The sequence below is a fragment of the Schistocerca piceifrons genome, chromosome 3, assembly GCF_021461385.2.
Source record: "Schistocerca piceifrons isolate TAMUIC-IGC-003096 chromosome 3, iqSchPice1.1, whole genome shotgun sequence".
Lineage (NCBI taxonomy): Eukaryota > Metazoa > Arthropoda > Insecta > Orthoptera > Acrididae > Schistocerca > Schistocerca piceifrons.
The window spans coordinates 840,669,927-840,685,627 of record NC_060140.1 but is presented as its reverse complement, the minus strand read 5'-3'; the positions used below and the strand labels follow the sequence as shown (position 1 = coordinate 840,685,627).

Sequence of the window (15,701 nt, the reverse complement as noted above, 5' to 3'; positions counted from 1 at the left end):
CTGTGTCTATCTGACTCTGTTGATGAGGTCCCGCCTATTTGTAGCTACGAGGCCTAATATATTTCCAACGAGTGTGGCTGCCGAGTTAGCTGCACTAGGGAATGAAGCTGGAGGCAACAAGGTACTTTGTGTCGTTTTTGACAGATCTGATGATGATGTTATCCCGAAACGCGTAGTTAGATAATAATAATAATAATAATGAGCGTATGGCATTGGTGGCCGGGAGACCCCTCGCGGGGCGGTTCGGCCGCCCCCCATAGTTTTTGAACGCCACTACGGCGACTTGCGAGTGAATGAGAATGAAATGATGATGAAAGACACACAACACCCAGTCATCTCTAGGCAGAGAAAATCCCTGACCCCGCCTGGAATCGAACCCGGGACCCCGTGCGGGGGAAGCGAGAACGCTACCGCAAGACCACGAGCCGCGGACCGTAGTTAGATGATAAATAAGTAAAAAAAATTATATTGTCTAGTAGACAAGTGTTTTACCATTTAGTGTCCAATATGGTCGCAGGCTCCCTGAGAAACTTCACTTCTAATCTGATAAAGAAACACTTTACTTGTATGCAAGACATAATTCGTAAGCTTCCCATACTGATCAGTATTTTGCGTTTTGGTCCACTTGCAGAAGACGTTCCACACTGAACCACCGACGGCGACTAATACAAAGATACATCTGCACTAACTAGCTTACTTTCTGATAGAATCGAGTATGAACGAATTTTCCCCGCTCGTAAAAATTCTGCATTTCCTGCTGTTTCAGGTTGTTGACTTCAAGCATGGGGGTCGATCAAGGAAGGGTAATCGACACCGGACCGCCGACCTCAGCTGACAACTTCTCCTCCACGTGAGTACAGTGTCGGCCGATGTATATTTGCTCCATGCTTTTCTGTTTCACTTGGCGTCCACGGATAAGAAGTGAACTTCACTTTCAGACTCTGCGATGTACACCTCGTGAATCGGTGTTACTTCCTTCTGCACCTTGCGAACATCCTCAGTGCAGCTGTCCGTATACGGAACAGCCAACTCTACCGATCAGGCTTGCTTACGCCACTGTAGCACCGATCTAATGGACTCGTATCTCCACAAGATTACTCACGTGCATCTGTTCGTTACCCGAGAACTGACACTGGTCACAGTGCGTCGGTATACATCTTCCTCTAATTTCTGTCCGTCCCTGGAGACGGATGTGCCCATCATAAATCATAATAGAAATACGTGACTTGACACCAGCAGCTAGCATCAAAGGCTAATGAAAACAGAAGTACGAGATACAATTTTGAAAATAACCGCCTTGGTAAACTCAACAATTTACAACACTGGGAAATTACAACGAAAGACTACATTCAATAACCTTTGTTGCTGTCCAGTTCATATTGAAATATATTAAGAAAATGTATTACGACGCGTATCGTTGACATCCGGGTGTTGTGGATTTCTAGTACTTATTTTCAGCCTAAACGTAATGCTGGTATCCGGTATCAGAAACAGGATTACCTCATCCATGCTAAAGAGCGTAGGTTTCCGAAAATATCGATGATGACGTCTTGAAAATCAGTGGCCAAGGCAGTTAAGTAAATGGAATATTTGTTGACGTTTACTTACTAAATTAGGTTACATTCTTTCTCGGAATTCAGGCTATGCCCCTACCAAATTTCATTCAAAGCGGTTCAGCGATTTAGTCGTGAAAACGTAACAGACATAATATTAGTACGGATATGAACAAAATTATCCAAGAATGAAGACAAATGAGAGGCGGCTTCATTCAATCCAACAGAAACACAAATCTAGGTGCTTTATTTTTTTGCAGATGATTTAGCTCTTGTGGCAGTTTCGTAGGGTGACACGCAACGATCTGTATCCTGTTAACAGATTGTATCCGAGAAATACGGCACGGAGAGTAACTTCTCAAAGGCAAAAGTATGGTCTTCTGTCGAAGATACCTAGTGCAAAGCAAGAGCCTATTGACAAATAGAATTCCAGAAGAAGTGAGCACATCCACATATAGACTATCCTTTGTGGAAGAAACGCACCTACCTGAAAAAGCTACCAGGTGTAAAGCAGCAATGGCAGTCATTAACAATATAATGAAACCTTCCATAGTCCAGAAACACATCAGAATACAGAATTATAAGAACTTTCTATGCTACAGCAACGAAATATTAAAGGCAAAAGATGCTCAAAGACTAACTGCTTGTGAAATGAAATTCTTGAGACGAAATGGGATCAGAAGAGAAACGAAGATAAGCTGGACGGAGTTAAAATGGAACCCCTCACATGTTACATACAGAACTACTAAAACTAGAGGAGAAAGCATGAACGACGAATGAGGTTAAAGATGATCCTAAAATCCATGCTCCACTACCACCTCAGTGGTATACGATCGCTAGGTCCACCAAAGAAAAGATGGCAGGAAAACTTCTCGACGAGATCGTAACAGGTCAAGAGGCCTAACATTTTGAGGAAAGTAAAAGAAGTACGATCTAAAATATTGGCTCAAATGTGATGGCAAAGCGTGATGATATTTCCAGCTGCAAACTGATTGGCAACTTTGTGTAAATACACAGAAACGAAAAATTTTGGACTTCACAAAACGCAGAATTGCTGTAACCTATAATATCAATGAGTCGCAAATGGAATCAGTCAACACATCCAAATGCCTTGGTGTAACAGTTTGTCTGGATATGACATATAAAACGATTACATATGCTCAACCGTAGCTAAATCAGGTCGCTTGTTGGGTTCATTGGTACGATAAAACATGTACACATATATCTTATTATCCAAGAAAAAGGATTTTGTCGATCAGACAGCCTTAGCACTGCTTGGAGTGAACCAAGGCGTGATAAAGGAGTGGGACGTAAAATAATCGGAAACGATCGATATTTGTGTCACACATAATTTTCTGCATTTGTCATGTTGATTTCGCAATTACTATTACATTTTATCTCTCTCAGAATGTTAGTATTAATGGAATATATATATATATATATATATATATATATATATATATATATATATATATATATAATTTAACACTGCGTTAAATTAATTTTACATATAGTATGTAAAAGTTTTACTTTATAGCTTCTACGCAGTATTTGGCTATTTAAAACATCTGAACAAAGTGAGTTCGATTTTATGTAATATAAAATTGAAATACATAGGTGACGAAGAGCAATTAGTCAGTTGTCTACAGCAGATTCATCAATCACAGCTTGGCAACGTCCATGTGCATCTCATTGGATTTCAATTTTTTTGTTGACCTCTTGAGTAGTATTCGACTGTCGCAGATCCTTGTTGCAGGACGCTGATGTGCTACAGTCACCAGACCGATATTCTTTTGAAGTGTGGTTCATCCTCATTTTTTTAAACAAAGTGACAGTGTTTCTTTCCCATAATTGTTATTATTGTGGTCTTCAGTCTGGAAATTGCTTTTAGGCATCTCTCCATGCTCGTTCATCCTGTACAAGTCTCTTAATCTCCACATAACTAAAGGAGAGTAGTACACAATTAAACATGGTGCACAGAGGAATATTCAGTTTGAACTGTTCCTAATAATACTGATATCACTAAATGTTGACCTTTATCAGAGACATTTTTGACTGTGACGGTGGAAAATTTGGAGAGCTATATTCCCTTTATTTGTTATTGTATGTGTCTTGTAGTCAGAATTACAATTATCTTCTATTTATAAGTTTAATATTTTGCATAATACATGCAGCTAAGAGGAATTTGCTATTTTGTGATCAATGTACAGTAGTAGCTATATACTGACCAGTTTTAGATGTACAGATATGAATCTTAACCAGTCTTGTAGCTTATGATGTCTTCAGCACACAGTGAAACACTTGTGTACAGTACACAGTGAGACAGTGTAGACCCGTGGATGCTGGGAAATTCAGGCCTATGACGATTTGTGAAGTTGCAGAATATGCTAGTGAAAGTTCTCTTAAGGCAGTCACACCGACAAATGTAGCTTTTGGTCTTAGAAAAAGTGGAATTTATCCGTTTAATGTGATCATCTTCGATAAGTTCAATTTCGTTATGTCTGCGGTTTCAGACCAGTCTCTAAATTAAACGGTGTTCCTAATCCAGCAGAGCCATTGGATACAGAGGGATGTGTGACCCCTCCAAGCACTTAGAAAGATGACATGTAAAATGTTGATGCAGTCAGCTGAACTTTCTACATTGATCACCCTAACACTAGCAAATCATGTATCTCACTGGAGGAGTTTCGTGAGTTCCGTAAAGATCCTCGTGGAAAAACAACTACATACTCAAAACGGAGAGGCATCATACTGACCTCAGCACCTGAGAAGGCGACTATTAAAGAAAAAACTTCAAGGAAAAGGGTAAAGTTAGAAGGAAAAGAGAAAAGAAGTGCTATGAGATCAACAAGCTAATGTGAAAATAAGGGGGCATAAAGTAAAACTGATGAACAAGGATTTAAAATTGTCTCATCTGATGAATCAGAGAGCAGTTGATCACTACATCTTCTTAATTCGAACTGGTGTGTTGTGATAGGTGATTGTATTTAGGTAAAAATCCCATTTTTTTTCTTTTTAGCTAAAGTGTTGAAGAAATAGATGACGGTGAGAAATATTTGGTCTCGTACCATCTAGAAAGTAAAATAATAAACAGGTTTTGTGTTCTCATATGCAGAAGATCCAGTTTGTGTATCACAAAGGACACTGATTATTCTGCCTTCAGTTTTGCCTATAGCTACCGAAAGACTACATTCAATGTCCAGTGTCCAATGAATTTTGTTAGTTTTATTGCCAGTGTCACGTGCTCATTGACTCACCTCGGAAGACGTTCTCTGCAGTTGGGAAACAAAAATGGTTCAAATGGCTCTGAGCACTATGGGACTTAACTTCTGAGGTCATGTCCCCTAGAACTTAGAACTACTTAAACAACCTAGGACATCACACACATCCATGCCCGAGGCAGGATTCGAACCTGCGACCGTAACGGTCGCGTGGTTCCGGACTGAAGCGCCTAGAACCGCTCGACCACTACGGTGCAGTTGGCAACGAAACGTCAGGAAGAAGAAAGGATCGCTAGATAGCAAACATCTTGAGGCATCAAGTAATAGTCAGCTTGTTAATGGAGGGAAGTGTGCGGGGTAAAACCTGCAGAGAGTGGATAAGGCTTGACTTCAGTAAGTAGTTTTAAACAGATATAGGTAGCAGTAGTTACGAGTGGGTGAGAGAAGTACACAGTGAAACAAAAATTACATTTTAACGATTTCGTAGAAATTACTTCTTACAGAACAGAATGTTTGTGTTTATTCACTAGAAAAATTCTTTACCAATAAAGTTTGGAAGGTAGGAGACAAGGTACTGGCAGAAGTAAAGCTGTGAGTACCGGGCGTGATTCGTGCTTCGGTAGCTCAGTTGGTAGAGCACTTGCCAGCGAAAGGCAGTGAAATCTCATTCTCTTTACCAATACTTTGGAATGAAAAAAAGCAAATGAATGTACAATTTTAAAAATATGCTGCAAATCTTTCACTGTGTACTGCGTATAGCACACAGTGAAAACATCAAGGCCCGCATCTCGTGGTCGTACGGTAGCGTTCTCGCTTCCCACGCCCGGGTTCCCGGGTTCGATTCCCGGCGGGGTCAGGGATTTTCTCTGCCTCGTGATGGCTGGGTGTTGTGTGCTGTCCTTAGGTTAGTTAGGTTTAAGTAGTTCTAAGTTCTAGGGGACTGATGACCATAGATGTTAAGTCCCATAGTGCTCAGAGCCATTTTTTTGAAAACATCAGGAAGAAGAAGTTTATAGACCGACCTCAGCCTCACAGCCCAGAATTTTTAACTAATGAAGACGCAGGCCGTGAAAGCCTACACCTTATGATAATTCCATAGTTACTTGGGAACATGAAGCCCATGAATGACGGCAAATAGACTCCAAATAACCGAAAATAACTATTTCCAATCGATGATAGTTACATTCCATGTAAACACAGCTTACACCATCGGGAGCAACCAGTAGCTTGGACAGTGCCTTGTTGACAACATGGTTCTATGGATTCGTGGGGTCTGTGCCTCGCTCGAACCATACCATCAATTCTTACCAACTTAAATCGGTACTCAACTGATCGGGCTACGGTTTTGAGCCATCCAGGGTCCAAGCTATGTGGTCACGAATCTAGGATAGGCATTGCAGACGACGTCGCGCTGTTAGCAACGGCAGTCGCGTCGGTCGTGTGCTGTCACAGCCCAGTAACGCAAAATTCTGCAGCGCTGTCCTAACGGATACGTTCCTCGTTGTCCCACATTGATTTCTGCGGTTATTGCACGCAGTCTTGCTTGTCTGTTAACACTGACAACTCCACAAAATCGCCACTGATTTCGGTCGTCGGCCACTCCTTTGTCCGTGGAGGGAGATAATGCCTGAAATTTGGTATTCTCGGCACACTCTTGCCACTGTTGGTTTTGGAATTTTGAATTCTCTAATGATTTCCAGATAGGAATGTCCCATGCGTCTAGTTCTAACTTTCATTCCGCGTTCAGAGTCTGTTAAGTCACGTCGGAAACCTTTTCACATGAATCACCTGAGTACAAATTACAACTTCGCCAATGCAGTGCCCATTTACAATTTGTATACGCTATGCTACCACCATGTGTATATTCACATATGACTATACCATGAGTTTAATCACCTTACTCTATGCTGAAGAAAACTCTTTGTGATTTACGCAATAGAAAGCAAATAAAGAGCAGTGTAAGTGGTATATTATGACCGTCTTCATGTCACTGAAAGACACATTTTGCACTGCGGGCCACATGACAAAAAAAAAAAGAAAAAAAAAACTTCAATTAGGTTTCTGTACTGGTTATAACTTTTCGCTCCATGTATTTTATCCCTGCTGCCTTCATAATACCAAAGAGTGAATTCCTCGGAATGACGTCTAAAACTTTACTTAAATCAAGAAATGCTATAAACACAGGTTTACCTTTCTTCAACCTAGCTTCTACGATAAATCGTAGCGTCAGTTTTCCCATTCTTCTGTAAATAATTCGTGTTAGTATTTTGCAACAGTGACTTATAAAACTTGTGGTTCCCTATTATTCACACATGTCAGCCCCTGCTTACTCTGAAATATGAACTGCTATACTCGTATTGAAGTCTGTGGGTATTTCGCCTGTCTCATCTTGGCGCCAGATGAAGAAGACATTGAATATTTTCTCAGGAAATTAATAGAGGAGTATAAAAATGGGGCCTTCAAGTCAACATGCATAAAACGAAACAAATCATGATTTGACACTGAAAGAGATCACGGGGACAATTACACATACTGAAGAGTACAAATGTCTATCAGTAACAATCACACGCGATCATAAACTAGATAAGGAAATTAGTTCAAGAATAAATGTTAAAAAGTTCACTATTAGAACATTAAGTGGGATTTTATGGGGCGAAGAGTTTAGAAAGGAAATAAATTTAAAAAATTCAAAACAATTGTTGGAAGCATCATGACACATACAGATCAGAACTACGACGGGATTCTGATAGGTAATTGGCTTTATAAAGAAAAATGATGTTACAGGTTTGAAAAATTGTATTTAATTTACATATTCCTCCTTGAGCTCAATACATTTATGATATATTTGGTCCAGCTTCTTTAACACACCTAAAACAAAAATTTCCTATTATGCTGCAACAGACTCATCGACTGCCTTTCTGACTTACTCAATGTTCAGAAACCGTTTCCCATTGAGATATTTCTCGATGTTTGGGAGCAGATAATAGTCTTGAGCGGGGCGGGAGGGGGGGGCGGGGAGAGGACCAAGTCAGGCAAATAAGCACGATATTTAAAGAGAATTTCAAAGTGAAGCCCTGCCAATTTTTGCTGCGTGATGGCCCCATGTGAGGAAGGGCATTGCTTTACAGAAACAATATTTCTTTTGTCAACAGTACTCGACGTTTGGAGGCCAGTTCTTACTTCATTTTTCCGACAAGATGAACACAGTGCCTTGCCGCAATGGCTTTACCACGTTCTAAGTAATCAATAAGTAGTATTGCACCTTTACGTCAAAAGACGGTGATCTTTATGTCTTGAACTTCTTTGGACGTGGAGAACCACGGAGTGTTCTTCGGTCTCTGGATTATAAATGTACATCGATGTTTCATCCATGGTGTCGAAACGATCCAAAAATCCCATAGAATCCCTGCGAAATTGGACCACAATGGACTGTGAACCAATCATTCGTTCACGCTTTTGGTCTGCATTGAGACATTTGGGAACCCGTTTGGCTGAGAGCTTTCTCATGTCCAAAATCTCTTGAATAATTTGATGGACACGTTCTCGGCATATGCCCAAGGCCTCTGTTATCATTTTAGCAGTTATACTCTTACCATCCAGGATCATGGGGTGAACAGCATCCACGGTTTATGGAATTGGTGAGCTGGGCTCCCAGGACGCTTTTCACCTTCAGTGCTGAAGTTCTTTATAGTGAAAAAGGAGGAGGAGCTATCAGCCAATATATCAGACGCATCATCATAAATTTCTTTGGCTGTGTTCTCTTTCAGAAAAGGATACATGATCGCAGCACAATTCTCTATTTGCTAGCGACATGTTAACTCAAACCTGCACAGAAAAATTAAACCCAATGTTACTGGTACGTAATTACGATCACATTTAATGTAAATAGCAAACCTCAATGTCAAAACAAATGAGAATGAATCTAAATTCATTACAACTAGGAAAATCTAAGGACTTATCAGCACCCCTCCTATCAACAGTGAAATCGAAATTAATAAGAATATTGATGGCAGCTGAGATGGACTTTTGGAGACGGTCTGCAGGCGTATCCAAGTGGAAAAAGAGGAAAGAAATAAAGTCATCAGGAAGAAAATGGATGTAACAAATACTGTTATTTTGTGGAAGAAAAACGACTCATGTGGTATGGATATGGGACAAGGATTTCAGACGAGAGACTGCCAAGGAAGAAAGGCTGAGACAACGGGCCACGTCCACGAGACTCAGAGGGCCATAGACACGGGTTTACAGGTAGATGCCGTGTTTCTTGACTTTCGCAAGGCGTTCGATACGGTTCCCCACAGTCGTTTAATGAACAAAGTAAGAGTATATGGACTATCAGACCAATTGTGTGATTGGATTGAAGAGTTCCTAGATAACAGAACGCAGCATGTCATTCTCAAAGGAAAGAAGTCTTCCGAAGTAAGAGTGATTTCAGGTGTGCCGCAGCGGAGTGTCATAGGACCGTTGCTATTCACAATATACATAAATGACCTTCTGGATGATATCCGAAGTTCACTGAGGCTTTTTGCGGATGATGCTGTGGTGTATCGAGAGGTTGTAACAATGGAAAATTGTACTGAATTGCAGGAGGATCTACAGCGAATTGACGCACGGTGCAGGGAATGGCAATTGAATCTCCATGTAGACAAGTGTAATGTACTGTGAATACATAGAAAGATAGATCCCTTATCATTCAGCTACAAAATAGTAGGTCGGCAACTGGAAGCAGTTAATTCCATAAATTATCTGGGAGTACGCATTAGGAGTGATTTAAAATGGAATGATCATATAAAGTTGATCGTCGGTAAAGCAGATGCCAGACTGAGATTCATTGGAAGAATCCTAAGAAAATGCAATCCGAAAACAAAGGAAGTAGGTTACAGTACGCTTGTTCGCCCACCGCTTGAATACTGCTCAGCAGTGTGGGATCCGTACCAGATAGGATTGATAGAAGAGATAGAGAAGATCCAACGGAGAGCAGCGCGCTTCGTTACAGGATCATTTAGTAATCGCGAAAGCGTTACGGAGATGATAGATAAACTCCAGTGGAAGACTCTGCAGGAGAGACGCTCAGTAGCTCGGTACGGGTTTTTGTTAAAGTTTCGAGAACATACCTTCACCGAAGAGTCAAGCAGTATATTGCTCCCTCCTACGTATATCTCGCGAAGGGACCATGAGGATAAAATCAGAGAGATTAGAGCCCACACAGAAGCATACCGATAATCCTTCTTTCCACGAACAATACGAGACTGGAATAGAAGGGAGAACCGGTAGAGGTACTCAAGGTACCCTCCGCCACACACCGTCGGGTGGCTTGCGGAGTATGGATGTAGATCTGGATGTAGATGGTAACAAAGAAATTTGGGTTACCAAATAAGTATAAATATGTTGTAAAACTGGGAATAATAATAATAACAATAATAATAATAATGTTCTTCCAAGCACCTCAGTAATTCTGAAGGAGTGGTATCTACTCCAGGGGCCTTATTTTAAATTAGGTCTTAGGTCATCCAGTTCTCAAGTTCTCCTTATAGCCTCCTTCAAATCTTCATATACTTTCTATAAAATTGTTTACAAGTTTGTTACCCTAGTAAAGGCTTCTTATATATCTGCTTCTGAGCATTCCACTCTTGACTTAGTGTTGCATTGACCTCTGAGCTGTAAATTTCCACACAAGTGCTTCACTTTCCCATAAAAAGATCGCTTTAATTCTCCTACAAGTAACATCCACATTTCCCACATTCGTGGATGCACATTCAGCTTTACGTTTGACTTTAAGCCATTCCTGCTTAATGCTTTTGTACTTTCGCCAGTTTCATTTCTTAGATATCTGTGTTCCCTTTTGCCGGCTTCGTTTGTTCCACGTATTTATTTTCTCCTTTCCTTAATTAAATTGTCTCGTGTCCTACGACTGATTGAATACTGTCCTCGAATTTCCTCGTTGTGCATGAGTTTCTGACATCAGTTTCCTATGCTTTCCTATTACATCACACTACGACTGAAAGGTTTTCCTGTCGCTAGTCGATAAACATGACCTAACTTTTTCCTGGAGCACTTTTATGCTTTTTAGTCACAGCCTGCTCTTGTTTCAGGGTGCAGCTGACGACGAAGCCGACTGTGAAGAAACAGCAGGATGCCTCAGACTACGACCCGTTCTCCGAGAGGCATGTGGAGCACCCCAACTCGTGAGTGTCGTTCACTTTCCACAGTCAACACAGGCGAGGCGTTGATGGTGATAATTTCGTTTACATATGATCTACTGAGTGTGATCAGTTTCTCTGGCGTGCAGTGCCCGCACTGTGCAGCGCACCTGTTAGGTCACGTCTCAGACTATTCCTTTTTCTCTTATTCAACCACTTTCTTGTCAGTCAATGAGAAACCGTTCATCAGCGATTTGGTGGATTTTTTTTTTTATTTTCATCCAGTCGTTGCAGTTGTCTGTATATTTTATGACCGGGTGCCGCCACAAATGTGTGAAAGAATGATTTACAGAGAGTAGCATGACATTGTCTTAGAAGCGATTTCTGTCGCGCAACATGAAGCTCAGTGCGTCATACATTCAGTAATTCTTGTACGACTCTCTTGCTTTGACATGTATTATAAAAGTTGTTTAAAAAAGGAGGATGATTTTAATAATTTAGGTAAATTTCTGCTTGTTGCTTCTGTGCGTGCTCACTATTAAAACGCATAACTTTTAATATTTAATATTCAGGACAATAAAATAAGAGAATTTTTCACAGAGCATAACATAATCGTAGCTAACACTTGGTTCAAGAATCATAAAAGAAGGTTGTATACATGGGAGAGACCTGGAGATACTCCAAGGTTTCAGATAGATTATATCATGGTAAGACAGAGATTTAAGAACCAGGTTTTAAACTGTAAGACATTTCCAGGGACAGATGTGGACTCTGACCACAATCTATTGCTTATGAACTGTAGATTAAAACTAAAGGAACTGCAAAAAGGTGGGAATTTAAGGAGATGAGATCTGGATAAACGGACATAATCAGAGATTGTAGAGAGTTTCAGGGAGAACATTAGGGAACGATTGACAGGAATGGGGGAAAGAAATACAGTAGAAGAAGAATGGGTAGCTTTGAGGGATGAAATAGAGATGGCAGCAGAGGATCAAGTAGGTAAAAAGACGAGGGCTAGTAGAAACCTTGAGTAATAGAAGATAAATTGAATTTAACTGATGAAAGGAGAAAATATAAAAATTCAGTAAATGAAGCAGGCAAGAGGGAATACAAACGTCTCAAAAATGAGATCTACAGGAAGTGCAAAATGGCTAAGCAGGAATGGCTAGAGGACAAATGTAGGGATGTAGAGGCATATCTCACTAGGGGTAAAATAGATACTGCCTACAGGAAAATTAAAGAGACTTTTGGAGAAAAGAGAACCATTTGTATGAATGTCAAGAGCACAGATGGAAACCCAGTTCGAAGCAAAGAAGAGAATGCAAAGAGGTGGAAGGAGTATATAGAGGGTCTGTACAAGGGTGATGTACGTGAAGACAATATTATGGAAATGGAAGGGGATGCAGATGAAGATGAAACAGGAGATATGATATTGCGTGAAGAGTTTGACAGAGCACTGAAAGATGTGAAAATTATCGAACTATCAGTTTAATAAGCCACGGCTGCAAAATACTAACACGAATTCTTTACAGACGAATGGAAAAACTGGTAGAAGCCGACGTCGGGGAAAATTAGTTTGGATTCCGTAGAACCTACGTTTCTAGCATTTGTAGACTTAGAGAAAGCTCTTGACAATGTTGACTGAAATACTCTCTTTCAAATTCTAAAGGTGGCAGGGGTAAAATACAGGGAGCAAAGGCTATTTACAATTTGTACAGAAACCAGATGGCAGTTGTAAGAGTCGAGGGGCATGAAAGGGAAGCAGTGGTTTGGAAGGGAGTGAGACACGGTTGTAGCCTATCACCGATGTTATTCAATCTGTATACTGAGCAAGCAGTAAAGAAAACATAAGAAAAATTCGGAGTAGGTATTAAAATCCATCGAGAAGAAATAAAGACTTTGAGGTTCACCGATGGCATTGTAAATCTGTCAGAGACAGCAAAGGACCTGAAAGAGCAGCTGAACGGAATGGACATTGTCTTGAAAGGAGGATGTAACATGAACATCAGCAAAAGCAAAACGAGAATAATGGAATGTCGTCGAATTAAATCGGTTGATGCTGAGGGTATTAGGTTAGGAAATGAGTTTTGCTATTTGGGGAGCAAAATAACTGATGACAGTCGAAGTAGAAAGTTTATAAAATGTAGACTGCCAATGCAAGGAAAACGTTTCTGAAGAAGAGAAATTTTTTGACATCGATTATAGATTTAAGTGTCAGGAAGTCGTTTCTGAAAGTATTTGTATGGAGTGTGGCCATGTATGGAAGTGAAACGTGGACGATGAATAGTTTGGACGAGCAGAGAATAGAAGCTTTTGAAATGTGGTGCTACAGAAGAATGCTGAAGATTAGATGGGTAGATCACATAACTAATGAGGAAGTATTGAATAGGATTGGGGAGAAGAGAAGTTTGTGGCACAGCTTGACCAGAAGAAGGGATGATCGGTTGGTAGGACATGTTCTGAGGCATCAAGGGATCACCAATTTAGTATTTGAGGGCAGGGTGGAGGGTAAAAATCGTAGAGGGAGACCAAGAAATAAATACACTAAGCAGATTCAGAAGGATGTAGGTTGCTGAAGGTACTGGGAGACGAAGAAGCTTGCACAGGGTAGAGTAGCACGGAGAGCTGCATCAAACCAGTCTTAGGACTAAAGACTAACACAACAACATAATAAGAGACTGTAAACAGAAGTATGACAACCCCTTCTACATTTCATTTACAATCTTGCACTCAAATACCAATTTTGTCATTCTTCTTATAGGCAGATAATAATAACTTTATACGCTGAAATTAAACAAATTTTAATGTCTTATCCATGGATGTGAGTGGCTCGAAGACGTCTTAAGTAACAGAACCTCTTTTGAAACTACCTTGGCAGATTAAATCTGTGTGCCAGACCGAGACTCGAACTCGGGACCTTTGCCTTTCGCGGGCAAGTGCTACCAACTGAGCTACCCAAGCACGACTCACGCCCCCTCCTCACAGCTTTAATTCCGCCAGTACCTCGTCTCCTACCTTCCAAACTTTACAGAAGCTCTCCTGCGAACCTTGCAGCGTACACTCCGCTGTAGAGTGAAAATTTCATTCTAGAAACAATCCCCAGGCTGTGGCTAAGCCATGTCTCCGCAATATCCTTTCTTTCAGGAGTGCTAGTTGTGCAAGGTTCGCAGGAGAGCTTCTGTAAAGTTTGGAAAGTAGGAGACGTGGTACTGGCGGAATTAAAGCTGTGAGGACGGGTCGTGAGTCGTGCTTGGGTAGCTCAGTTGGTAGAGCACTTGCCCGCGAAAGGCAAAGGTCCCGAGTTCGATTCTCGGTCCGGCTCACAGTTTTAATCTGCCAGGAAGTTTCATATCAGCGTACACTCCACTGTAGAGTGAAAATTTCATTCTAGAAACAACCCCCAGGCAGTGGCTAAGCCATGTCTCCGCAATATCCTTTCTTTCAGGAGTGCTAGTTCTGCAAGGTTTGCAGGAGAGCTTCTGTAAAGTTTGGAAGGTAGGAGACGAGGTACTGGCTGAATTAAAGCTGTGAGGACGGGGCGTGAGTCGTGCTTGGGTAGCTCAGTAGGTAGAGCACTTGCCCGCGAAAGGAAAAGGTCCCGAGTTCGGGTCTCGTCCGGCACACTGTTTTAATCTGCCAGGGAGTTTCATATCAGCGTACACTCCGTTGCAGAGTGAAAATATTATTCTAGGACCTCTTCTGTTGTACTCGACGGCGAGTGTTTATCAGAATGAAGGACATCGTCAGGTGAGCCCCGGGGAAGTGTGATAGTACCGCCGTTAGTTTCTGTATTCATAAGTGATCTGACGGACAGGGTGTGCATCAGCAATCTTCCGTTGTTTGCTGATTTTATGCCGTGTTGTACGGTAAGGTGTCTTCGTTAAATGACTGTAGGAGGGTAGGCCTACATGATGACTTAGACAGAATTTCTAGCTGTTGTGATCAATCGCAGCTAGCACTAAATGTAGAGAAATGTAAGTTAAGGCAGATGAATAGGGAAAACAAACCCATAACTTTGGAATACAGGACTATTTGGGCGCATTTTGACACGGTCGCGTCGGTTAAATATCTGGGCGTAACGCTGCAAAGCGATATGAAATATAATGAGCAAGTAAGACTTGTAGTAGGGAAGGCGAATAGTCGACTTCGGTTTATCGGGAGAATTTTAGGAAAGTGTGGTCCATCCGTAAAGGAGACCGCATGCGGGACTCTAGTGCGACCCATTGTTGGGTACTGTTCGAGTGTTTGGGATCCGCACCAGGCCGGATTAAAGGAAGACGTCGAAGCAGTTCAGAGGCGAACTGCTTGATTTGTTGCCGGTATGTTCCATCAGCAAGCAAGTATTACGGAGCAGCTGCGAGAACTCAAATGAGAATCAGTGGAGGGAAGACGAAGTTCTTTTCGAGGAGCACTATCGATAAATTTTAGAGAATCCGCACTTGGGCTCACTGTAGAACAACTCCACTGCCGCCAGCACACAACATCATAAGGCCCGTATTGACAGTCGTTTTTCCCTCGCTCTATTTGAGAGTGAAACAGAAAAGCAATTGATGAACACTGAAAACTCCTCTTCCACGCACATATAGTGGCATGCTGAGTATGATATAGATATAGATGAGACTTTTTTATGTTGATAACATTGAAGGTAACTTTAATAAATTCATTTATAACAGAAGATCATCTGTATTTCTCCAGTCGCTCATTCTGTTCCTGAAGAGGAGGAAATTAAAGATCTACAGTTAATGACAACTTGTCATTCATCGCTGGTAGTACGAGATTCCAGTATA

At 41.2% G+C, this 15,701-nt stretch overlaps 1 protein-coding gene across 1 annotated transcript in view; it reads left to right on the top strand.

Moving 5' to 3' along the window:
- Positions 1–774: 774 nt before the first annotated feature.
- Positions 775–15,701, top strand: part of LOC124789108 (proton-coupled amino acid transporter-like protein pathetic) — a 109,437-nt gene continuing 94,510 nt past the window's right edge. The window contains exons 1-2 of the mRNA XM_047256396.1: positions 775–850; positions 10,867–10,959. Coding sequence (XP_047112352.1) covers positions 783–850; positions 10,867–10,959 — 161 coding nt within the window. The 5' untranslated portion in view covers positions 775–782. The remainder of the gene's footprint in view (positions 851–10,866; positions 10,960–15,701) is intronic.